Here is a 25,869-nt window from a genome sequence, read left to right as displayed (position 1 = left end):
AATCTACAGTCCTTTAGCAGGCACCAGTAGTGGTAAAAACTCTGCTAAAAACATGATTAACAATACATTTATTATTATTTCCATTGCCAGTGCTAGAGAATGTTAAATTTGAATATTTATAGACAGATTCAAACTTTAGCATAATCCTTAGTAAGCTTTATTAAATTGTCATGGGGAACGTCATCACATGCCCCATTCCATGCATAATCATTTCACACCTCATTCCAGCCAACAAACTTCACTCAAAACTATGTCCTAGGTTTAAAACACTGGCTATTCTAACTTCCAGCATGGGAGAAATCCTTTAAATATTCGGTGAAATGGTTGTAATTCCACATGCCCTGTAATTTTCTTTTCACTGTTTTCTTCTGGTTATAATTATGTATATGCATTTATGCTGAATAAACAAGTAGGATAAAAAGTAACATGACTGGAATAGACTATGTAGGCAAAAGAAAATGATCACTATCATCTTCATGGAGTTAAGACTTTGCATCCAAGAAACAAGGATGGATATACACTTTAATTTTTCGTTGAATGTATATATATTCAAATATATTTTTGAAGAAAAACTAATAAACTTGTAGAAATTAAAATTATACCAGAAATGAAAATCCCAATAAATGGATTAGAAACTAAAATTGAGGGGTGCCTGGCTGGCTGTTAGTGGAGCATGTGACTCTTGATTTTGGGGTCATGAATTGAGGCCCCATGTTGTGTGTAGAGCTTACTTTAAAAAAAAAAGAAAGAAAGAAAAATTGAAGGCACCTTTTAAAGAGCAAAGAAACAAAGGAAAAGGAAAGATGAGAAAGTCAGGTCAATGAAGTCTAATATTAGATTTTTAAAAAAAGACCTAGAGAGAAGAAAATATCGAGGGCAGGAAGTTACTAAACAATTCAAGAAAATTTCCCAGAATTGAAGAGCTTTACTTTCCAGGTTGAAAGTACCCACCCAAGTGACCAGAACAGTGGAAAAGAGCCCCATACCAAGGCACATATTATAAAATTTCGATACACTGGCAAGGAAAACTCTAATTTTCCAGAAAGAAAAGGCATCATACACAAAGAATTAGATAGAAGAATGGTTTTGGACTTCTCAACGATATTGGAAACTAGTGGACTATAAAACAATCCTTCGAAATTCTGATGCTGGTGAAGAACACCAGAAAAGATCATTTCAACGCAGGGGGAAAAGCATGGGAAAGGACAGATAAGAAAGAAGTCCTGTTACCTGCTTAAGGAACTGCAGAGATCTCCTTAGAACCAAAAGATTAAGTGGTTTAAGTGGGCTGAACTTGTGACAGAGATAGAAAAGGAGTCATATTATCAAGAACCAAATATACCATTCCCAATAGTTTTGACTTTATCAAAATGGAGAGCTACTGAGGATTTTCAGCAGGACAGCGCCATGAAATCTGTATTTCAGAAAGAGCAATCTCAAGAGTATGGAGACAGCAAGGCCCGTAGCTGGGAGACTAATCCTAAAACTAACAAAATCACCTTTGTGGAAAACAGTAATACTTAGACAGTAATGGTGGTAATAGTTAACATTTGTTACGGTAAAAGCTTTTATGGATTTTATTTTGCAACTAACCTCTGAAATAGGTGCTATTATTTCATGCCTATCCTACAAATGAGGAAAGCGAATCCTGGTGAAGTCACACGGCCAGTCAATAAAGGACACTGCGGATATCTGAACCCAAAGCCTTTTACCAAGTCCATACTGTTTACTAACCAATAAGTCTCATTAACCTCAACTTCAAAATGTTATGTTACAACCAAGTACTTCTTACTTCCCTCCACAGCTACCACCCTGGCTCAGCCATCATTATTATCCTGAACTATTTACATGTGGCCCTTAACTGGCTTGCCCATCCATCACCCATTCCTACATTGTTCATTCTTACAGAACAGCTCAAGTAAGTCTTAATCCGTGTCACTCTCCTGCTGACTCCCATCACGAGACCGTAAGTGAGCAGGCCTCCCTGCCTACCTCAAAGTGTGTATCACAAGGGCTTCATTCTGAAGTGTGAACAAGGCAAGCTTACTTTCAACCCCTGAGCCATTATACTGGCTATTTCCTCAATTTCAGGGATACTCCTTCCTCTTGTCTTGCTATGTCAGGTTCCTTCTCATCCTCCAGCCCTCTGCTCAAGGAGCCAGTCCCCCTTGACCAATTTTCTACACAGAATTGTTCTAGGAGGGGTGGAAATGCCCATGGATTTGTATATGTGAAGAGCCAACTCATGTTTACATCTTCTCAGTTTACACTTTCATACCTTATGTATTTTATTAAGAGTGGCCATTTCTGATTTCATCTACTATTTTTAAATTTTTCATAACTTCGATCTCTGAAGGTAACTTCAGAATCTCAAAGCACTGTACTGACCATCATAAATTCCTCCATTTTGACAATGAAGCTGAAGTTAAATGAACTGGCCAGTCACTGAGTAGCAAGGCTGGATTTGAACCTGTTTCCATGCATTTTTCATGAACATACATATCCATAGTCATTGGTAAGCAGTTTAAGTAGGGAACAAGTTATATGTCAACTTTAAGCTCAGATTTACTGATTTTTTATTTATACATCACTATTCAAAAGAATCTTTTAAAGCAATTATATCTTTTATCTTTTTTTTTTCCTTAAAAAGGCAAGAGGTAAAATTACTTCCATTTTTATAGATGAAAGGGACACAAAGAGGTGACTGATTGAAATGTTGGTCTTGGATTCCAGTGGTAATACTTTTTCCATTAAACCACTGTCTAATTAACAAGCTAACAATATTCAATTAAACTAACAATATGTAAAATACCTAGGATGAAATAAAAAACAGTTAACAGCAACATTATCCAAAGTGTTGGGAGTTTTTTAGGGGACTGTCATATCATATTTATTGGGACTCTTTTATCTAAAAGAGACAAGGTCAAGGAACATAGCAGAATTACAAAATTATGAAAGTCATGGCTAAAGAAAACCTAGACCTAGGAAGCACTCTTTAAAAATTTCAGCATGGTAGTACTTTGTATAGCACATAATAAGTTTACAGAACTTAATATTCAAAGACGGTGGTAGAAACACAGGGTTTTTTTTTTTAAATGGCATGGTGAATATTTTGAATTTCAGAGACACACATAGCTATTAGTGAAGATGGAATGTATCTACTCTTTGAAATGAATATCAGAGGGCATTCCATAATGATGGAATCCTGGAACAGATGGAGTATCTGAGTATCCATATCCCTAAGATCAAGGCAAAAGTTTTAAACATCCAACCACAGTTCAGTGTAAACTAGTCCCTTTTTTAATATCCTGAAAGCAGAATTTTTTACCTTAATGACTGCACCTCGGAAACTACACCTGCCTTAATAGTCTGCCTCATCCACTTTACTTAGGGTTGACTTTGCCTTACAGAAACAACCATTGAAGTTTCTTTTCCCTCACCCCAAGATTTAAAAAATAGTTAAGCATTTTATCAGAAGGCCTATACCAAGGAACAAATGAAAAATAGAACTCAAAGTAATGCATGCATTATGTGTGTGACAGTAAGTACACTGGTATACTCAATACAAAATGATGCTGGAGGGTTTACAAATTTGATGTAAAACAGTAGTTTCCAAGGAACTTACTTAATCAGACCACAGGGCCCTGGTAAACTTCATTCTCAACAAGGCCCCTACAAGATTCTAGGTCTTGATTAAAAGTGTGATTTAGGGAAGCACTTTTAACTTTCCCTATGCGTCAGATTACACATACAATAAAAGAGAATTAGGGGTGCCCAGGTGGCTGAAACAGTTGAGTGTCCCACTTGGGCTCAGGTCATTATCTCACGGTTCTTGAGTTTGAGACCCACATCAGGCTTGCTGCTGTCAGTGCACAGATCCAAGAACCTGCTTCAGATATGCTGTCTCCCTCTCTCTGCCCCTCCCTTGCTCGTACTCTCTCAAAAATAAACATTAAAAAAAAAAGGAAATTATAAATAATGTAGTTGAACAAAGAATTTTTCTTTATAGACATTATTAATAGATGCCTAAATACAAGATGAATTTTAAAACGAAATCAGGTGTATGTAGTTGTATTCATAAAGATAAATACACTCATCAAAAGCTATACAACATTAACAGCAAGTCCAAGTCCAAATGAAGATAATCTTCTAAATTCCATGTTTCATCGAGCATCAAAAACCACCACTGTATTAAACTGAGTTAAGGACAAAACACATATTTAAAAATTATATGAAAGATTAACACTTCCAAGTCACTTTCTATTTGCTAGTTATGTGATCTAAAATGCAAAAAAGAGAGATTAAATAAATAAACTTAAAAAAAAGGGGGGGGTGCCTAACTGGTTAAGTTGGAACAGCATGTGATGCTTAATCTCAGGTTGTGAGTTCGAGGCCCACGTTGGGTGTAGAGATTAAATAAATGACTTTAATAAAATAAAATACACAAAAGAACGGACTCACTATTTACTATAACAACTAGAAAAGAACTACAAAAAAAGATTTCAATTTTCATTAGTCCCCTTTCCATGATACAAAAGATCAGTGCACCAAAAAACACTGAAGCAATGCTGGCAAGGTAACTTACTGGTTTAAAAAATATTGTATTTGTAGTTACCACATAACAATGTACTCTCAGTCTTATGGCCTATTTGTAAGCCTCGCTTTTTCATAAGGTAGCATTCATATACAGTATTTGTATTTCTCTTTGTATAATTTAGTTTGTCCATGAACTCAAACTCAAAAATGAGTATAAGTAAAATAAGTTAAATATAGAAGCCTGAAAAATAGATTTATGAGATCCAAAATCTAGTATATATTTAGTATCTGCATCTGAATTAATTATTATGAAAATAAAAATGATTATGAAAATCCTAATCATGCTTTTTTTTTTTTGGTAAGTAGACCAAAAACTATTACCATTTACCAGAAATTAGTCTTTGACTAGCAACCCAAGCATTATTCTTCACTTCCATCTACTTCATATTTAACAAATTAAAAGGATACATCTTTTAGTCCTTTTCTTGTACATTATTCTGTATCCACATTCTCTGCATCTGATTGGATCCCTGGATTTTATTTCATTTTCCGTGTGACATTCTAAAAAAGAAAGCATGTTTATTCAATGTCTAGAGGAAAAATATTACAGACAAGCAAATTATCTTAACTGTATTTTTCACCCAAAGCACTAAAATGTACTCAATCTCAAGAGTATGGTGCTGTGGCCATGTTAAAAAGAAAACTACAGGCCCCAAATGGCCTCACTTGGGTTGAGGCCCCAAATCAGTAAACCAAGACCTAACACCTAACCTAACTGCAGTTTCAGCCCTGCAGAAACGCAACCTTTGACCAGTCAATATGGGAATTTCCTTGTCAGCGCTAGGAAATTTACTGATTTTTCCATTCCTCTTAGAAGGGTGACCTTACCTTAAACACAGGATTGTTCGCTAATAATTTTCATTTTTCCACTCCTCTCTACCTTTACAAACCTTTCCTTTTCTGTAACCCTTTGGAGTTCTCATCTACTTGCTAGACAGGATGCTGCCAGATTCATGAATGGATTAATAAAGCCTATCACATCTTTAAAATGTACTCAGTTGAACTTTTGTTATTTAACAACCAACATATTAAGGAGGAAAGAAAAACGAGTAGTGGGCGCTGCACTTTTTCTTGGTGAGTAAATGAGCTCTTAATGAGAGGTTTTTTTAGGGTTGCTGGTGTTCTGCTTTGTAACTTTAAAGACTCGTTTAAGACTAAGTGTAATGTAATTATTTCAAAACTGAAGTAAAACACTCCCACTTTATGTATCTAAGTGCCCTTACCTCCGCAGATATATATCATTGGCTGCTGCTTTGGGGGTTGAACGTCCTTCTGAGTATCCATTGATAGTCTGAAATCAAATCACAGACTCAAATATTTAATATCTCAAAGGGGCTCCTTGCAAATCCAACCATACCTCATTTTTTCTCAGGGAAATATAAAAAAGTCCCAATTCCTAACCCGTACTTTTTCAAACTGTATAGGTAGAGCTAAAGGACGAAACAAAAACACAATGTATTGCGCGCTTACCCCCAAAACCGGACACGATAACATTTTACACGTTATTTCATTATAATCTTTACAACAATCCTAGGAGGTACTGCCCTTACTTTTCAGATGAAGAAACCCAGCCTTGTAAATTAATTTGCGCAGGATTATTCAGCTACTAAGAGGCAGGGACACTGGGATCTGACTGCAAAGCTCGCGTTCCACTTAACACAAGTCCTGTTTTTCCAAACTTTAGCAGAAAGCAAAAAACTATAACCCTCAATAAGAAAACATGCGAACAGAAGTTAAGAGTAACTCCCAAAAGCCAAACTAAACTGAACGAAACCAAAGTACTAACACCATTCACTCCTCAATCTCCAGCTTCTCCCGATTTCCATACCGGACCTTTTTAACCTTGAGGGTCTTTCCAGTTTCAACCCAAATACCCACCTCTTAATTCCAACCAGCCAATTCCCTACGCACGTAACGCGGCGAAGCTTCGCACTCCGCGCTTTAACCAGATTACGGCTCGTCGCTGTGTCTCAACCAACTTCCGGCGCTGGCATATGATACATGGAGTCTCCGCCCCTTCCGCCCCAGGCGTGGCCGAGAACCCGGATTGCATACAGGCGGCAAAGCTTGAACTTTTGTGTTAGTTTCTGCGGCTTTCTTGTTTCCCCCCAGTTTATTTCGTTTTTAAGGAAAGCAAAGCATTCCAATAGTTCCTCAAATCGGAGGAAGTCTGTTTCTCTAAGGAAGTCAGTAGAAAGTAACACTTTTCCAGGAGGGCTGAGGGTTAAAAGAAAGTGCCAAGTGCCCCTGGAATCCTAGGTTAGCCGTTACTCAGAGGTACACAACGGCAACAACTCCCATCACTGATTTTCACGTAGAAAAACACTTTTCAAATTACGTGTTTTCCAGTGGATTGATACCTGTGCTGGACCAGTGAAGCAGCTGCCCCCTATCTTTCGCATAATTTCATTTTTGCTTTTCGAAACTTTCATAGGCTTTTGTCATGACCCACTCTTTTTACTCATTTTAAAGCAAAGGTGGGTATGAGGGCAGCTACACCAACTAATTCTACCTAAAACTAAGGGATATTGGTAGCAGTAACTATTTACTGACCTTCCTTCCATCTCATGTATTCCTCCCTAGATGAAACAGACGATCTGCTCAGTGGAGGTGTGTTTTTTGAGAGATCAAAATATCATGGGATTAATATCAGTTTGGTTCACAACATTTACATTGGTTTGCTTCTTTCATAGCAGACGTTTTATATCAGAAGGAGGAAGAAAATGAAGTAACTAAAATCTAGGGGATGATCAGTTGTTAATAACGATTATAGTTCAGCAGAGAAACAGGTTAATATCTTTGATTTATTTTGTCTTTGATTTGTTATTAAGCAGAATATACTGCTTTCCAGTCTTCCATCCAGCAACTTGAGAACTTTGAGCTTCACCTTTTGCTTTGAGGAGTTCCAACTGGTTACACCTCTACAGACCAGCATAGGGGATACAACTACTTCATATTCCTAGTCTTCCTGGCTGCCAGTTTTTTAATTTCCAGGAAAACAATGGATTTTCCTGCTTCTTCCTTCACCGACAGGCTGACATACAGCATAAATATTTTGACCATTAGCTTTCTTACAAAATATCCCTCCTCTCAACCAAAGAGAAGAAGGTAATTCAATACAACAGTCAAAATAGGCTTTACTACAAGAATTATTAAATAAAACTATTGTTATCATAAGAGAAAGATAATGGATTGATCCAGAAAGTTTAACAAATCATTGCAAACTTTCCTGGATTCTGACTCTCCAGTTGAGGTATCAAGATGATTCTGGCACATAACACAGTCTATGGAGATCAGAATGGATCAACACATGTAGAACACAAATGGGTCTTGGGACCCTATGGAAGGGTAGATTAATTACAAGTGATGTCAAGGAAATCCAGAATTTCAACAAGAGTCCATGTAGATGCTAGTTCTCACTCCAACACCCCTTTTCCACTTAGCAGGAACTGATAGTTTTAGGATCAGTAGGGAGCGTGGTCAGCGGAAGCTATTATCATTGGTAACAGCTAACTTTTCTTGAGCACTTAATATGCGCCAGATACCGCTGTACTGCCTTCTCCCAATGAGGGTGGATGTTTTGTTATCTCGGATACTAGTGCTTTTAACTCTTTGTAATATGGTTATGAAGATGCAAGTTGCTATATTCCTCCTGAATCTCTGTTTTTCATTTTCTTTGATCGTATTCTTTTAAATATACCTGCATAGCTTGAATGTCTTGGTGATTGGAAAAGTCTTTCATTATGTTTTGCTGGATGGTCCCCAAAAGAAGAATTAGATCTTGTGGGAAATAGATGGGTTTAGGCTACTGAGGTAAGAAATGGGATGACATCCAATCCAGAAAGGGAAACAAAAAGGCCAAGGACTGTGGTGGGTAAAGAATAGGAAAATGTGAGTGACTTATATTTGGGGTATGTGAGTAAAGTCAGGACAAGCTACATGTAACTCGGTTCCTTTTTGCACTTTTGGTGGGGGGGGGGAGGTAAAGATTATTCTTTGAATGATAGAAGGGAGTTATATACTTTTCTGCTCTTCAGTTGTAATATCCGAAAAAAATAAATTAACTAGAGAAAGAAAAGGGCAGCGTTTAAATGGTGTTTGGGACTGTGTGAATTTTTTAAAACCATAGGCAAGATTCCCTGCCCTGTTTACATTAAAGTAGGAGTGGGGATCAGACATTAAACAAGATAAGTAAATAATATGGTATTTTAGAAGGTGATAAACTACATGGAGAAAATTCAGCAGAGGATTGCAAATGTTGTGTGGAGAAAGGCAAAATGGCTGTCATAGAGATTTGTTTGAAGAGCTAGAGAGAGCACTATTCACTCTACCTGGGTGTATGGGGGCAGCTTCAGAGAGGTGCTATCTTGAAGCATATGTAATTCATCAATTCCTTATCTTAAGTCCTACAGGTACCTCAAACTTAACAACCTCATACTAAATTTTTTTTAATGTTTATTTTTGAGAGAGAGAGAGAGACAGAGTGCAAACAGGGGAGGGGCAGAGAGAGGGGGAGACACAGAATTCAAAGCAGGCTCCAGGCTCTGAGCTATCGGCACAGAGCCCGACACAAGGCTCAAACCCATGAACTGTGAAATCATGACCGGAGCTGAAGTCGGATGCTTAACCAACTAAGCCACCGAGGTCCCCTAACCACATACTAAATTCAATTTATTTTCTTCCAAACCTGTTCTCTGTGCTCCCCCCACCCCATGCAGTTGATTCTGCTGACTGAATATGCTGAATTCAGGTTCTTCAGCTCCACTGGCTTCCAGAGTAATGTAGTAGCTTCCTAAGTGGTCTCCTTGCAACCACCCTCACTTCTTTTCCTTCTGTTCTCCACTCTGCCATGGGAGTGATCTTTCTAAAATGCTCTGCATGGCCTAGAGGATAAACTTCTCTTAAATGCATCCAAAATTCTCCATGACTTGGCTTCTTCCCCTTCTCAAGAATTTTCTTCGGTCTTTCCTCAAATAAGTCTTAGTTTCTAGCTATAACAAACTATAGTTTTCCCAACTGTTTCAATTTTCCTGCTCTTGTACATTTTGTTTTGAGATTGCAGTCACCTGTTGTCTGACTTTTAAATTGCCACTTGTGCTTCAAAATCCATCCCAAAGTCATGGTCTTTATAAAGTTAGTTCCACCCCCTCTTCTTCCTTAGGGTTAGCTGGTCCTCTTTCCTTAGTACTACTACTGTTCCTCCCTTACAGCACTTGTGAACCCCTTAAGGCCAGTAACTGTGGTGTACTCATCTTTGCTTTCCCAGTACTTAGCCCAGTGCTTGGCACATAGAGCAGAGCTTAATAGGTGTTAGTGAGTTTGACTTTGGATATGTTCCATTTGGGATGGCTAAAGGGCATCCAGATACAGAAATGTCCAGTTGGAGGAGAGTGATGGTAGCTGCTATTACTGGCTTAAAAGTAATGGGTGAAACTCTGCATGAGAATTATGTAAGCACATAATGGTAAAGCCCCCCGCCCCCCAATAAAATGCTGAGGTAGGATGCCTCATGTAGGGAAAAGGCAGAGGGAAAAACAGCCAGATAAAGGAGACTAGTATGAAGCTGCCAAGAGTGGAAGGATGGAGCCTGGCATAGAATAGGTGCCCAATGAGTAATATAAAACATCCGTCTAGCATAATCAAGCATAATCCCGTGTAGAGATACTGTAAAGTCATACCGTTCCGACCTCATCCTGTGCATATTTATATCCTGTGTGTATCCATACTTCTAAAAGGTGTCATTTGGTTTGTAACCTGCTTTTTATACCTGATTATCTCGGAAACATTGTCAAGCAAACGTTCACCTACATTATTTTTATTGGCATCTCACTGCAGGACCTAGTAGCTTGGATACACAATGCTTCCCAAAGTGAGAATGGGGCGAGACAGAGCCCATGAAGTTAGAAAGCCCGGCTGCGCTTGTGGTGGGGGTGGAAGGGTGGGAAAAGGAAGACTCCTCTGGGAGAAGCCGGACCAGAGCCTGCGGATCGCCGGGCGGCCGGCGGGGGCGTCGCGGAGCTGGAGGAAGGGGCGGCGCGGGGCGAGGCGGGGCGGCGCGGCGGCGCGTAGCGGTTACTCAGGGCGGGCAGTTCAAACTGAAGGAGGGAATCTCGGCGGCCCCACGCGAACGTGGCGTGGGGGTTGCCATAGCCGGGCATCCCTGGGGGCGAGGCGGCGGCTCCTGCCTGACGCACCCAGCGGCGGCTGCCTGTCTCCCCTCCCGCCTGGCCCCGCGGCCCGGTCGGTGCGGGCGCGCCTCGGTCTCCAGGTGGGCGGGAGTGGGGGGCCCAGGTGTGTGCCCGCTAGCGGGCCTCTGGTCGTCCGCCGGCCCGGGGCCCACTTTGCTTTCTAGGTGCTGGGACTAGAGAGGGGCCCCGAAGCCGGCCTCTTGCCCGCTCGCTCCGCTCCTGGTGACGCCCACCCGCCCTCGGCCTCTCGGTGGCGTTCTGGGCCCTGAGCCGTGGCGGCGGAACCGAGGCGACCCCGGGCCGCCGCCAGCCTGGCCTTGGGAAGGTCGGGGAGGGAGGAGCCGGGCCAAAGGACGCCCTGGTGAGACCGTTAACCACCCACCCGCCGATAGCACCTTGGGGAAGTCAATGACAGCGCTGCGGCTTACACTGCATTTTCAAAAACCCGATTTGGGGAAGATTCCTCAGTTCCGAGACTAGCTGGAGAAAACCAGGATATTGAAATTACTATTATTTGGAAAGCTGGAGGAAATTCTAAGTGATTTAGACCTTTTCATATGTTAGAAATAATCCCTGCAGCATGTGCTTTATGTACCTTTACGATTTTAGCAGCCACGTGCTGCTGCACGTTTCTCTTTAAGTGGTATTACTTTGGCATGAATTTTAAAGGCAGAGTGAAAGATTTTCTTGTTTGGAAGCCCTCATAACTGACATCTAAGAGCTCAAGATTTACTGATGGTAAGATTTTCCAATTTAACAAATGAAGAAAATTCGTTTTTTATATAGTTAAGTAGTATTTCATTCTCTAACAAGTGTTCTTAACAATTGAATTATAATTGACATACAATATTAGTGTCAGGTGTACAACACAATGATTCTATATTTTTATATATTACAAAGTGATCACCTTGATAGGTCCATTTATTATCTGTCATTATAAACAGTTGCTGCAGCATTATTCACTATATTCCCTATGGCATATATTACAGTCCCATGACTTATTTTACAACTAGAAGTTTGTACCTCTTTTTTAAAATTTTTTTTTATTTTTTAAAATTTCATCCAAATTGGTTAGCATATAGTGCAACAATGATTTCAGGAGTAGATTCCTTAGTGCCTCTTACCCATTTAGCCCATCCCCCTCCTACAACCCCTCCAGCAACCCTCAGTTCCTTCTCCATATTTATGAGTCTCTTCTGTTTTGTCCCCCTCCCGGTTTTTATATTATTTTTGTTTCCCTTCCTTTATGTTCATGTGTTGTCTCTTCAAGTCCTCATATGAGTGAAGTCATATGATTTTTGTCTTTCTCTGACTAATTTTGCTTAGCATAATACCCTCCAGTTCCATCCACGTAGTTGCAAATGGCAAGATTTCATTCTTTTTGATTGCCGAGTAGTACTCCATTGTATATGTATACCACATCTTTATCCATTCACCCATCAGTGGGCATTTGGGCTCTTTCCATACTTTAGCTATTGTTGATAGTGCTGCTATAAACATGGGGGTGTATGTGTCCCTTGGAAACAGCACACCTGTATCCCACGGATAAATGCCTAGTAGTGCAACTGCTGGCTCGTAGGGTAGTTCTATTTTTGGTTTTTTGAGGAACCTCCATACTGTTTGACAGAGTGGCTGCACCAGCTTGCATTGCCACCAACAATGCAAAAGAGATCCTCTTTCTCTGCATCCTCGCCAACATCTGTTGTTGCCTGAGTTGTTAATGTTAGCCATTCTGACAGGTGTAAGGTGATATTTCATTGTGGTTTTGATTTGTATTTCCCTGATGATGAGTGATGTTGAGCATTTTTTCATGTGTCGGTTACCGATCTGGATGTCTTCTTTGGAGAAGTGTCTATTCGAGTCTTTTGCCTATTTCTTCACTGGATTATTTGTTTTTTGGGTGTTGAGTTTGATAAGTTCTTTATAGATTTTGGATACTAACCCTTTCTCTGACATATCATTTGCAAATATCTTCTCCCATTCTGTCGGTTGCCTTTTGGTTTTGTTGATTGTTTCCTTTGCTGTGCAGAAGCTTTTTATTTTGATGAGGTCCCATCAAAATAAATTTCTCTTTTGTTTCCCTTGCCTCCGGAAACATGTTGAGTAAGAAGTTGCTGCCACCAAGATCAAAGAGGTTTTTGCCTGCTTTCTCCTGGAGGATTTTGATGGCTTCCTGTCTTACATTTAGGTCTTTCATCCATTTTGAGTTTATTTTTGTGTATGGTGTAAGAAAGTGGTCCAGGTTCATTCTTCTGCATGTCGCTGTAGAAGTTTGTACCTCTTAATCCCCTTCACGTATTTAGACCACCCCCTACCCTCATCGCCTCTGGCAACCACAAGTTTGTTCTCTATGAGTCTGTTTCTGTTTTGTTTGTTAATTTGTTTTGTTTCTTAGATTCCACATATAAGTGAAATCATATGGTATTTGTTTTTGTCTGACTCATTCTTCTTAGCATAATACCCTATGAGTCCATCCACGTTGTCACAAATGGCAAGAGTTTTTTTTTTATGGCAGAGTAATATTTTATTGCACATATGTACCTTATTTTTATTAGTTCATCTATTGATGGACGCTTAGGTTGCTTCCATATCTTGGCTATTGTAAATAATGCTGCAATGAGCATGGGGTGCATACATCTTTTCAAATTAGTGTTTTCATTTTCTTTGGATAAATATCCAGAAGCGGAATTACTAGATCGTTTGATAGTTCTATCTTTAATTTTTAAGGAACCTCCATACTGTTTTCCATAGTACCTGAACCAATTTGCATTCCCACCAACAGTTCATGAAGGTTCCCTTTTCTCCCCATCCTTGCCAATTTTTTCTTTCTTGAGAGCACTGTAGAGATAAATGTTCTCAACATTCAAAGAGGGTGCCTCCGTTGGTTAAGATTCTGACTCTTGATTTTGGCTCAGGTCATAATCTCACGGATCGTCATGAGATCGAGCCCTGCATTGGGCTCTGTGCTGACAGCACAGAACCTACTTGGGATTCTCTCCCTCCCTCTCTCTGCCCGTTCCCTGCCGGCTCACTTTCTCTCTCTCTCTCTCTCTCTCTCTCTTACTTTCTCTCTCTCAAAATAAATAAATAAGCTTTAACAATTTTTTAAACATGAGTATTAAGGAGGCTCATGTGATTAATCAGTGAACTGTTGAGTCGGTAAAATTAAATATGTCAATGGGAATTTCATAATTCTGCATGTCTGTTTAAAAGATTTAAAAATTAAGTTTTGAACAGCCAAGTTTTGCTTAAGACCAACATCTTGGGAAAATGGAAAGATGAGCATGATGACAGCAGAGAAAAAAAGCACATTGGAGGCAACTTCGAATGTATAGATGAACAGAAGAAATTAGATTTTTATATATGTGTGTGTGTGTGTGTGTGTGTGTGTTTGTATCAAGTGGCCTATGGATGGTGGGGGGAGAGGATTATATCTGCATCCCCATTTTGTTTCTAACAATTTGCCTCGGTTTCCCAGATTCTAGCACTGTGAGACACCTAGTGGTGACGTCGAATTGTTACATTTGCTCTTTTTAGAAGGATTTTGCGACCTAATTTTAACTTAAAAGAATGATTCTCAGGGGGAAATATTCATGGGTAGAGGTGTAATTTGGTAGCTCATTATATGTCATTAACTTAATATTTTGTTTGAAAATATAATACAAATTATAGAAAGCAAAGTTTGATGATCTTGGCTGGTAAGCACATACAGAAGATAGCAGCCATTCTCATGATCTGAGGGGATCTAGATGGGAAGAGAACATGTATCAAATTTACCAAAATTGAATGTAAGTTTAAAAGGTTGAAAAACACATAGATACTTTGCCCAGTAATAATCTTCCAGTGATCATTTTACCATAAAGATGTTTTGTTTTGTGGTTGGAGTAGTGATTTGTTGTTTTTAAGAACTCATTCACTTGTATACTTAACTGGTGTAACCTAGGTATAAATATATTCCTTTCCCATTGTAGTAAACTAAAATTTTTCTTCCTAGGATATTTTAATAGAGAAAAACCATGCATTTGGTCTCGAGAAAACCTTAAAAGAATGACAGTTTTCTTAGTGTCCTTTGAATAATCTGGAAAAATACCAGAAACTGTGATGATTTTCTTCCCTTAGTGCCCTCTGGGTTAAGATTTGAGTTTATAAAAAGAAGGGATGTGATAATACTGTTTAAAAAGGAATAGAGTATTAAGGAATAGAGTATTTCCTTGTGTTGTTTCTTACAAATATAATTACTGAGTAACTTATTAAGTAATTTACTTGAATTCTGTCCTTGCAATTTCAAGAATATTATAAAGGGTGCATTTCCCATAAATAGTTGTCTGTTATCTGTGAAATCAGGCCTGCAAGTGGATGTTATGTCTCAAAATATTTACAAAATGACACATGAATAAGCATAACATGCCAAGTTTGTAATGGCCCTATGTCTATGTGGCACTGGTTCATTTTAGTTAGCTCAAGAAGAATGTATTAGTAATTTATCAATAAGCCAGGGAGTCTTTTCAAAGTAGTGAGTCTGGAAATTCAGACGTTGAGAGCAGTCATGGGGACTGGATTTCTGTGACAGGCCTATGTTACAAGTATGAATAACATTATCCTGGAGTTGCTTAGCCAAATTGCAGTTAAATCTAGTGACAGCACTCATTTGACACCTTTCCAGAGACGTGTTTAAAAATTAGCATATAGTTTGCTTAAGCAGCTTTACTTATAACCCAGAATTTTGAAGGGAAATATCCAACTGACTAGATACAGGCCAAGAGAAATAGCTAAAATATTAAAACTATAATTATGCACATCAATGCTGTTAATATCATAAGGTTATCTAAAAATGATGCCGTCAGATTTTTTTTCTCAAGTGTAGTTCAAGAAAATATTTGTGCATGGTGCTTAGACTAAGCTTATCAAGTAATCCGTGAATATGTATAACCCAAAAGTTTTGGTTTTTAGGATGTTAAAAGTTGGCTTAAGTAAGATACACTTGAGTATATATTAGAGTAGATTTGTTTTTTAAAGTAACTTTTTTTTTATTGCCATAGCATTTTCTATTATTATCTATAGTCCTAACAAATGTATTTTGGTGTAAGCTGCCAAACTCCTCATTTCAAAGGAAGAATAACATTTGTTTTCCTCTGTAGAAACAGAGCTTTTGAAGATGTCAGAGAGACATTTAGGTCAGACTTGCCCTGGAGCAGAAAATGAGGTGGACTCTCCTGTCAATTTCACATATTCCAGCTTCAGAAGCTACTGTTCCACATCTTCATTTCAAGACAGTGGCTACAATGAGTTGTTACAGCCTTGCAACGATGAGAATACAGGTAAAGAATTATTTGGAAAGAAAGGAAAAGGCCCACCATTAATCCATGAACATCCTGAAACTTCAGATCTGGGCTTGACTCATCCTTTAGAATCTCCAACTCAAAAAAAGAGAGGTGTCTTTTCTAGGAAGGAAAAGGAGAAAAGCCCCGAACTTTGTGAAACTCCTAAACTCAGTGGGAAAAAATTTTTGCAGCGCAGAAGGTTGGACATATCTTTCTCTCTTCTAACAGGGGACTTTGAATCACAAAATAGTTCTCTAGAAAGTAGTATGAACCAAGTCCTCAACTTAGAAAAAAATATTCCAAGCCATGTTACAGGTCTTCCACGGCAAAACAGTTTTAGTCCTTTAGTTACTAGTACTTTGAAGACAGAAGAAGCAACCTCTAGCAGTCAAAAATTGAGACTTAATTTTTCTCAACAGAAGACTTCCACGGTTGATGATTCCAAAGATGACTGTAGCCTGTTTGAAGTTGAATGTCTATCTCCGATTCAGGGCAATAGTTTTAGAGACTCTATCACATATGACCTTAGTGATAGCAGTCTGTTTGTTAATGATGAGAATACATATCCCAAACCTCTGGGCTCCTCTGTTAGTGGAACAACTTGTGGGACAGATGAGGACATACGTGTGACTCCAATAAGTAATCTTGTAGCAAACATTAAATTTAATGCAAGTCAAAGGCTCTCCCCTTCAACTAAAGTGAGGGGCAATATTTCAACACCTGAAGACAGTGGTTTTAACTCACTTTGCTTGGAAAAATCAGAAGATTCCCTCTCTGACCAGGAGGGTTCTTTTCAAGAACTTCAGAAACATAAGGGAACTGTCAGAGTGGGGAGCACCATAAAAAAGTCAAGGCATCTTAGAAGGCTGAGAAGATTGTCCACCCTGGAGGAGCATGGCTCACAATCTGAGACAGAAGGGGAAAAGCAGACTGACCACTCTGACTCTAAAACAACACCAGCAGCTGCCTCAGACCACTCAGAGAGTCAGCTGAGCAGTGACACTAAGATGTTAAGCTTTAAGAATTTATCAAAGACCCCAGCCTTGCAGTTAGTGCACGAGCTCTTCATGAGAAACAAAAGAAAAAGATTCCAGCAGAATGGTGCACATGAATTCTTAGAAGAAAGGGATGGGGGGCAAATAGCCGTGCTACAGTGTGTACTTACAGGACTGATTGGCAAGAAAATGGGTATAGAGAAACTGGACGTCTTAACAGAATTAAAATATAGAAATTTAAAGCATATTCTTGCTATGGTTTTAGATTCCTTGACTGCAGAAAGCCTATTCAGGTAAGAAATAATTTTTTTTTCTGAAATAAAACTTCCTTCTTATCACTTTTTTTAATTGGAAAGCTTTTCTATGAGTTGAACAGTTGTCCTGTTTTTTATTTGTTTTATTATCTCTCTCTTTGGTTGTCTCACACTTTATCAAAGGTGGTTTAGTGAACTTCCCTAAAGTTACTATATTACTAGAGCTTAGTAACATAGGTTCCTTCTGTTTAAAATCCTATTTCAGGGACGCCTGGGTGGCTCAGTCGGTTAAGCATCTGGCTTCGGCTCAGGTCATGATCTCACAGTCTGTGAGTTTGAGCCCCGTGTCAGGCTCTGTGCTGACAGCTCAGAGCCTGGAGTCTGCTTTAGATTCTGTGTCTCCCTCTCTCTGACCCTCCCCCTTTCATGCTCTGTCTCTCTCTGTCTCAAAAATAAATAAACATTAAAAAATTTTTTTAAATCCTGTTTCAGATGCGTCAATATAGTCTTCTGGGTAAGGTTCATGGCACTGTCATTTGGGAAGAGAGTTTCTAAAAGTCGAACTTTAAATTTTCAAGACTGGCAAGCTTTATTCCATGAAAGTTATTTGATGATTTAATAGTCCACATCCTGTTTTCAGATTGCAAATTGGATTAATGTTAGGACACTTGGTCAGAAATAGTGTAAAATGTCATGTTGACTAAGAAAGGGCAACATACAAAGGATACCATTTAGTTATTGAATCTAAGTTCTAGAATACAAAATGACGGTTAGCTCTCATTTTAGGGCTTAGTTTTTGTAGAGACCAAGGGAATACGGATTAGTTCATTTTCATTGCCAACAGTGCCATGGAAGGTAATTGCTTTTGAAAATTTCAAGGAATTAGAAACAAGAATTTGTGCTAACAGAAATTTCAGTATGTTAAATGCTGCTACATAATTAAAGAGAAACAGACATTTAGGATTATTAAGGGTGGGAACTAGGGTTACAAAGACTAAAGTGAGACTGTGTTCATACTGGTAATTTTGGGGAGCTGCAGGACTACCAGAAGACGAGACCCTTGGGAATGCCATGGCCGGAAGGAGGGAAGCCTTGTGGAACAGGACTTCTGCAAGTGGCAGTTGGGGGAGGACATGTGGGAGAGTTTGTAAACTTGTTTTTCCATAGGGATATGTCAAAAGTTTGGTTCATAGAATCCTTGCTGTTTTTATGGCCACTACCTCTATTTGAACCCTTCTTCACCTTTCCTCCACAAATTAATTGTAGGCTATTATAGAAAATCATAGAATTTCATAGATGGAAGTCTAGTCATTAAACATCTAGTCTAGTCACATATTTTTCAGATGAGGAAACTGAGTTCCAGAGAAGTTAAGTGATCTGCCAGCAGTCATTCAAGGACATAGGAATATATCTAGGTCTATAACTGAGCCCTCTGATTTCTAATCCAACAGTGTCCCACAAACTCACATTAAGGTTTAAGGCCTTTCTAAATAGACTTGGTCAGGAACGTACTTGGTGTAACCCAAGTAGGATAATAAACAGATTAGTGCACCTGTATGTATGTGCCTTTAAAAAAATGTTCAAATGGGATAGTTGTTTAATAAAATCAAAGGGATGGCTGAAATACAGGAATTTTATTTTTATATGCTGGAGTATTTGGATATAGACCAGTTAAAAATTGAGTAATACTTTTGGGTGCTCATTTGTGGGAGTAGTTGATATTCAATCATATTTTAATAATTACCTCTTCTCCCCACCCCTTCAGATTTATAGTGTTTGTACTGTAGAATGCATGTATAATGTTAGTAGTGTTTATTCTTGGTAATGTGAGAGATTATGGTCAGTTGAAATAACGGGCAAATATCCAATTATATAGTTCATTTCTTCCCCATTAATAGGGGTCTATCTGCCTTTCTCTCTCCTTAATCTGATATAAGACCCATGTATTGGCTTGGGGAGAGGCAAGGCAACTGAAGTGGCCATGACAGCTGGGAAGTACGCCAGCTTAACAACTCAAGTACTTATTACCTCTGTAACAACAAGGGACTTTTTTTTTTTTTTTTTTTTTTTTAGCTGTCTGGTCTTACTCCCTTTGAGTGATTTAGGTTAGAGTAGTAAAAAAAGAGCAGAGTAACACTTGAAAGATTATTTTTCTTTAATAATTAGTATAGCCAAAGTTATTGACAAATAGGCAATCACTGGATGTAAGTTGAGGGTTTTTTTCTTTAGCTGCTTCATTTTCATAAACTTTGGTTTATAAAATAGGAACTTTGGAGTGCTAGCCATCATAATAATCGTTATTTGGCATCTACTACTTCTAATGAATTATTGATAGTTCTTATGTTTGTTTAATCAACAATGATAGATTTGCCAAGTTTAATCAACAATGGTAGATTTCCTCCTATAGATTTAATAGGAGAAACAGATAAAAAAAACCTCTTGGACTGTATAGATGATAATCATTTTCTGCATGTTGTGTTCTAATTTTTTTATTGTTGGGTCACATTTGAAGTTAAATCCTCTTAATCAGTCTCTCAGTGGGCTCATATTGGTCTTATACGAAACTATGTTTTTCTGTTAACCATTTATAAGATAATTTATTGATATAATGCTGGCATATATTTAATGTTTTAATAGGAATTCTTTCATATGGTGAAATAATATGAAACAACAATGTAGATCAAATCATATTTTTAATGTAAATATTTAGGTTTAAATTTATTGTCCAGAATCTTTAAGTTTTTCTTATTGCCATTGGCAAAAAAAAAAAAAGTTAATTTTGTGGAATATATACAATATAAAACTGACCTTTATGTTATAGTGTTTGGAAAGTAAGCAGAAATTGGCGTGAAATTATTGTTCAAGATAAAAACGCAAATCGGAGGAGGAAATTTTACATCTCACAACTGAAAACAGATTCTGAGGTAACGTATATAATACTTTTCTCAAATGGATTTGTGAAAATAATAATCTCATATTGCTGGACAGCCTAATTTGGTTTTCCTGCTATCTTTTAACTTTTTCCATTTACCAAACATTCACTCATTAATGTTTTACTTTTCCCCAACTCCATTTCCTTCCAGTCCATAAGTGGAGTAGATAACCTAACATCAAGAGCGTCTTGTGGGATTATGTTGTTTGGGTGTGTGTGCAGTGTTTGAATACCGGTGCTATGTTGGGTCTTATTCATAATTAGATATCCTTATAGCATTTTCTATTTAGCCTTTTGAGTGGCTATTATTGTGCCAATTGCCCAGATTACAATTGTGAACCTTTTTGAAATGATCTCTGCTCTCTTGGAGCTGATGCCCTGTGGGTGTTACAAGTAAACAGGTGATTACAATACGGGTGTGTTAGAGGAAGGCCAGAATTAGTTCTATTGGAACATTAAAAAAACTTTTTTTTTTTTTAACGCTTATTTATTTTTGAGAGACAAAGCACGAGCAGGGGAGGGGCAGAGAGAGGGAGACACAGAATCCGAAGCAGGCTCCAGGCTCTGAGCTGTCAGCACAGAGCCCGACGAGGGGCTCAAACCCATGAACCATGAAATCATGACCTGAGCAGAAGTCCTACGCCCAACTGACTGAGCCACCCAGGCGCCCCTCTGTTGGAACATTTAAACGGAGTATTTGATGCTTGAGAATCAACAGAAGGCTTTTCAGAAAAAGGGCAACTCAACTGAGACCTGAAGGACCAATGAGTGGTTAGCCAGGTGAAGACAGGGAAGAGTGTTTCAGCTGAGAGTTTAGCATCCAGGAAGGCCTGGAGGTGAGTCAGTATGGCAGATTAGGACTGGTAAAGTATCATAAGCTTGTATTTTCTTGAAGATTTGAGGACCAGCTTTGAGGGTACAGGAAAAGTCCTATAGAAGCTGACTAATTTTTCCTGTGGACACAACTTTATGTAATGCATCTAATGACTCTGGCACCCATATGTATTATATACACAACTTTTAACCTTTTCCTACCCATCATTACTGAAAGAAACTGTGAGTTCATGCTCTTATTCTTGTTCTAGTAAAAAGTATTTAATAAATTATTATTTCATTAGGTAACGTAAATAATGTAAATCTCTAATTTGACAAAACACAATACTTGAGATGAAGCATGGTACAAACAGATATAAACACCTAGACACAGATTGGTGGGTTTCTCATAGCAATGAAATACTAGGGACTGGGTTAACTTAAACATTGACTTTCTATTTGACTTTGAAGAAAAGTTTTACTTTCTTACCTATGATATTGCCTTACAACTTATTCACAGCCCCTGGCTACTTACTGCTGCCTTCTGATCCTGGGAGCTTATACTAGTGAAATTATTAATTGCCTTCTTCTTATCTTATTAGAGTGCTGCTCTATATGCTGAGGACCTACTTAAAAAAACAGTTTTTAAGCAAACACCTAATAATATTAACCTGTTAGCTCCATTTACATTGTACATCCTACAGGGAAAGAAACCTGCTTGTGTTTTGCAACACTTCAGGTAATTCTAGATAAAATATTCTGTCTTTATATCCTGGCCACCACTTTTCTTTTCTAACTGTGTTTCTCAAAGACTATACTTTTTTTTTCCTTACTTGAACTTTTTTCTTATTTTCGTTTGCTTTTTAATTTTTTTTTTTCAGAGTAAAACAAGTACGTGGTCTAAAAAGTCCAATTGGACTGTGAGGCTTAGGTCAAAACACATTCTCCTGCCTATCCCTTCTCACTCTTGATTCTTGTGCCCAAGTCACTTACCTCCAACTCTTCAGTTGTTCCTCCTGAGATTTACCTCCACATTTCTAAATAGCACACCTTTACTGCTATTTCTTGACTTTTTAGAGAGAGTGTTTGTTCTCTAACTTCTCACCGCCACTACCACTACCTACCCACCCACCTGTCTCTCTGAATTCCTTTCTCCTGTCTCACCATTGTAACCACACCATCATGTGGGAGTCGGTCAGAATTAGGTGCTGACATTATGAAGAATGTGTCGAGATTATTATGAGTTATTGAAAGCTGTAACATGCAGTACACTATGAATACACCTTTTTTCCTATATAACTTTTTTTTTTCCAGAGTTAATAATTGCCCAGTTTCTTTCTTTTGTTTTGCTTAGTGTTTCTCTATACAGATCCCTGATTCATCTCCTATTATCCACCAGAACTGGAAATCTCCTCTGTGTAAGTCCAAACAAATCAGGTATTCTTCCTGTTCCTTCTTGTCCCTAGAAACATTCTTCCCGGTGCACTTTGCACTCCTGTTCTGATATGGACTAGTTGCTTTCCACTTGAGCTATCCTAATGTGTATCGTTAACCCAAAAAGAAACATTGTAAAACAAACTTGTTTAATGGTTTTCCTCATACTTGTGTAATATCTCTGAAAGCTCCTTATGTGTGAAAATTGGAAGGCACACACCAGCTGTGTGTTTTAAGATCACAATTCTATCTCTTTGCTTTGCAGCCATAAGAATGAGCATAAGAATTGGGATACCACACCTTTTCCATCGCATTTCTTAGTTTACTGTATTCCTCACTGTTCTTTTATAATCATGGAAATGAACAACCACATGGTGACTTCACTCTCACATTTAAATATTTTCTGGCAACATGATGTGACTATGTTTGAAAAATTTTGGCATTCACGAACATGTGCCTTTGTTTACTGCTTTGCCTCCTTTTGTTCCGAGATGGCAGCACACATTTTAACTCGAGGAGGACAGGAGTTACACTGTTTTATTCACTTGGTACCTTTAGGAGTTCTAGAAATATTTATTAAATAAATGGATGTTTAATCTGTGGCTGAAATGTGTTTCAACAATGTATCTCTCTCATTTTTTTAAATTTATGCACACTGTGTTTACCAACTACATCAAAATTTGTCAGAATTTTGGTGTGCTCCAGTGTTGTGTGCTTGTGGCCTAGGCTGCAAATTATTTATACAAATGTACTATAAAGAGATGCATCGAGTCCTTGAAAAAGTTCAGTTGTATTCATTTTAATTTCAGAAAATGAATATTTATCCTTCACACTTATGTATATGTTGTTAAACTTAATCACGGAATTTTTCATGATCAGCTAACCTTATTTCCTATACTTGTCCTACTATAATGTCTCATATTTTCACTCTTCTCACTGTTAGGAGCCAATTGTGAGAAAGGGAGACAATTAAGGGAGAAGAAACACAATTTTAGTTAGACACACGAGGAGCTTCACATTGTATTTTGATAATTGGTTAAGAATGCCAGTTATCAACCTTCACAAAATAGAAGGCTTACTGAAAATATTTCTTGGCTGAATATTGAAGTAATAATGGAAATCCGGTTCAGATAAGAGGTACCTTTTTTCCTCCTTGTTTAAAATGTAAGTGTAAAAATGACTCCAGTATTTACATGTAAAAACTAGCCAAGCCAATGGGATTTCATGGTCTAACCAGGCCCATTATTTTTCTGATGTGTGGCTAAGGTAAGAAACCTTCAGAGAATTCCATGATATCCCGTGGCAAACTTGAAAAAGATTCACCTCTTCTTAAACCTTGCCTTAAAACAAGGGTTGGCAAACGCCAGTCTGTGGGCCAAATCCTGTCCGTCACTTCTGCTTTTAAAGTCAGTTGCATTGGAACATAGCCTTGCTCTTTCATTTACATATCTCTACAGCTGTTTTTGCTAAAATGGCAGTTGAGTAGCTGTGACTATCTGGCCTGCAAAATGTAAAATATATACCATCTGGCCCTTTTCAGGAAAAGTTTAACCAACCCATGCCTTAAAGAGAAAAATAACCAATCTTGCAAACTTAAAGCTAACATTTATTGTTTTAATTTTGTTCATTTATACTTCTTTGACATTTAAATGTTAGATGAGAGAGAAAAAATTTTCCAAAAGGGAAAGCTTAGGGAGAAAATTCTTGTGGAATTTAGTGTGAATCCACTTTCAACATTTAAATACATGTGCATCAGAAAACTGTTCTGGAACTTTTGATATTACCGTATTGACCCCTCTCATCTTTTGCCGCAGGGGGCTCTATTAAATGTTGAGGACGCTGCCACTAGGCTCCATCTTTCAAATCGATCAGCTTTAAGATCTGTACAAGCTCAGGCTAGGATACCAGGTTTTCAGAAAGAACAAGTTTCAACACGTTCTCCTTGGGGAGAAGTTTTGACACCTATAGCAAGCTCTTCTGTTACTCACTTAAGTAGTAAACAGGAAGAATATGTTAAGGTGAGTATTTATCATAAATTATTAGAAATAAATACTCAGAGTTTGACATAAAGTGTTTCTCTATATGAAACTGGAAGATTTAGTGTGTATGTTTTCACTGCAGGTTGCCAAAACACTTTTTATTGATGAAGCATTAAAACCTTGCCCGAGGTGCCAATCCCCTGCTAAATACCAGCCATATAAGAAAAGGGGACTCTGTAGCCGCACAGCCTGTGGTTTTGACTTTTGTGTGTTATGTTTGTGTGCTTATCATGGGTCTGAAGAATGTAGCAGAGGAGCAGCAAAGCCAAGAAATAGAAAAGATGCTCTTCCAGGAAGTGCCCAGAGTAAGCGGAATTTAAAACGCCTTTAAAGAGACTTTAAATATAAAAGAAGCATTCCCTCTAAACAACGTTTTGTCTGACTTAAAATTATGAATATTTTGAAAGTATGCAAATTTTCCCATTAATGACAGATGATGATTTATTTCCTATTTTGTATATATCATAATCCATGTCTGTTTTCTTTAAAGTGTTTTACTGTGTCATATTTACCCATTTTAATAACAGTGTTTTTAAATAAAGAATTTTTAATGTTATCTTATGTATGTATTTAACTGTTTCATGTAACCTTTAAAAATTGTGCATTTCATCACCATGTGTTGAAATGTTCTTCGATCACTTTTTAAAAATAGTTTTCCAAATAATATTACAAATTTTGAACTTGAGACAGATGGCCTTATAGATTTGGAAAATGAGTATCTGAAATGAAATATGAATAAAACGTTTTCAGAAGTTCTATTGAATTCACTCAATAATTTCCATCTTTCAATTTAGTGTCATATTTGAGCAGACTTCTGGTTAAAGAAAATTTACTTCATATTGATTTCTAAGAAGACATGAAAAGTAAATTACTAGACATGTGATTATTCACAATGAGAATCTTAGTAAAGTCATGCATCTCACATAAGTATTTTCTAAAATTCCAGAACCATAAGGGTGCTTGGGTAGCTCAGTCTGTTAAGTGTCCAACTCTTGACTTTGGCTTAGGTCATGATCTCACAGTTCGGGTCATGAGTTTAAGCCCCACATCGGGCCCTGAGCTTGACAGCATGGATCCTGCCTGGGATTCTGTCTCCCTGTCTCTGTCCCTCCCCTGCTTGCTCTCTATCTCTCCAAGTAAATAAAAATAAACGTAAAAATTCCAGAACTATGATCACAGATTCCACTTGTTTTATCTAGGCTGGGTATTAGTATTGTGACAAATTCAGACTAGTTGGACAAGATTGGGTTTTTTTAATAATCAGATTTACTAAATTGTTTATAATGTACCTCTTTCC

General features: G+C 38.0%; 2 protein-coding genes across 2 annotated transcripts; one reads left to right on the top strand and one right to left on the bottom strand.

The window, feature by feature from the left end:
- Nucleotides 1-134: 134 nt before the first annotated feature.
- POLR2K (RNA polymerase II, I and III subunit K) lies at nucleotides 135-6,607 on the bottom strand. The gene is made up of 4 exons (XM_043601471.1): nucleotides 6,475-6,607; nucleotides 5,820-5,887; nucleotides 5,005-5,097; nucleotides 135-4,186 (listed from the first exon to the last, which is right to left on the bottom strand). Exons 2-4 carry the CDS (start codon nucleotides 5,878-5,880, stop codon nucleotides 4,164-4,166), a joined length of 177 nt encoding a protein of 58 aa, XP_043457406.1. The 5' UTR covers nucleotides 5,881-5,887; nucleotides 6,475-6,607; the 3' UTR covers nucleotides 135-4,163.
- Nucleotides 6,608-10,471: 3,864 nt separating this feature from the next.
- FBXO43 (F-box protein 43) lies at nucleotides 10,472-25,347 on the top strand. The gene is given in 8 exon segments (XM_043602187.1): nucleotides 10,472-10,864; nucleotides 10,962-11,251; nucleotides 11,454-11,492; nucleotides 11,494-11,522; nucleotides 15,923-17,393; nucleotides 20,176-20,278; nucleotides 24,348-24,551; nucleotides 24,655-25,347. Coding segments are annotated over 8 exon segments (2,778 nt in total). The 3' UTR covers nucleotides 24,904-25,347.
- Nucleotides 25,348-25,869: the final 522 nt, after the last annotated feature.

The sequence above is a fragment of the Prionailurus bengalensis genome, chromosome F2 (assembly GCF_016509475.1).
Source record: "Prionailurus bengalensis isolate Pbe53 chromosome F2, Fcat_Pben_1.1_paternal_pri, whole genome shotgun sequence".
Taxonomy (NCBI): domain Eukaryota; kingdom Metazoa; phylum Chordata; class Mammalia; order Carnivora; family Felidae; genus Prionailurus; species Prionailurus bengalensis.
This window is presented reverse-complemented; position numbering and strand designations above follow the sequence as displayed.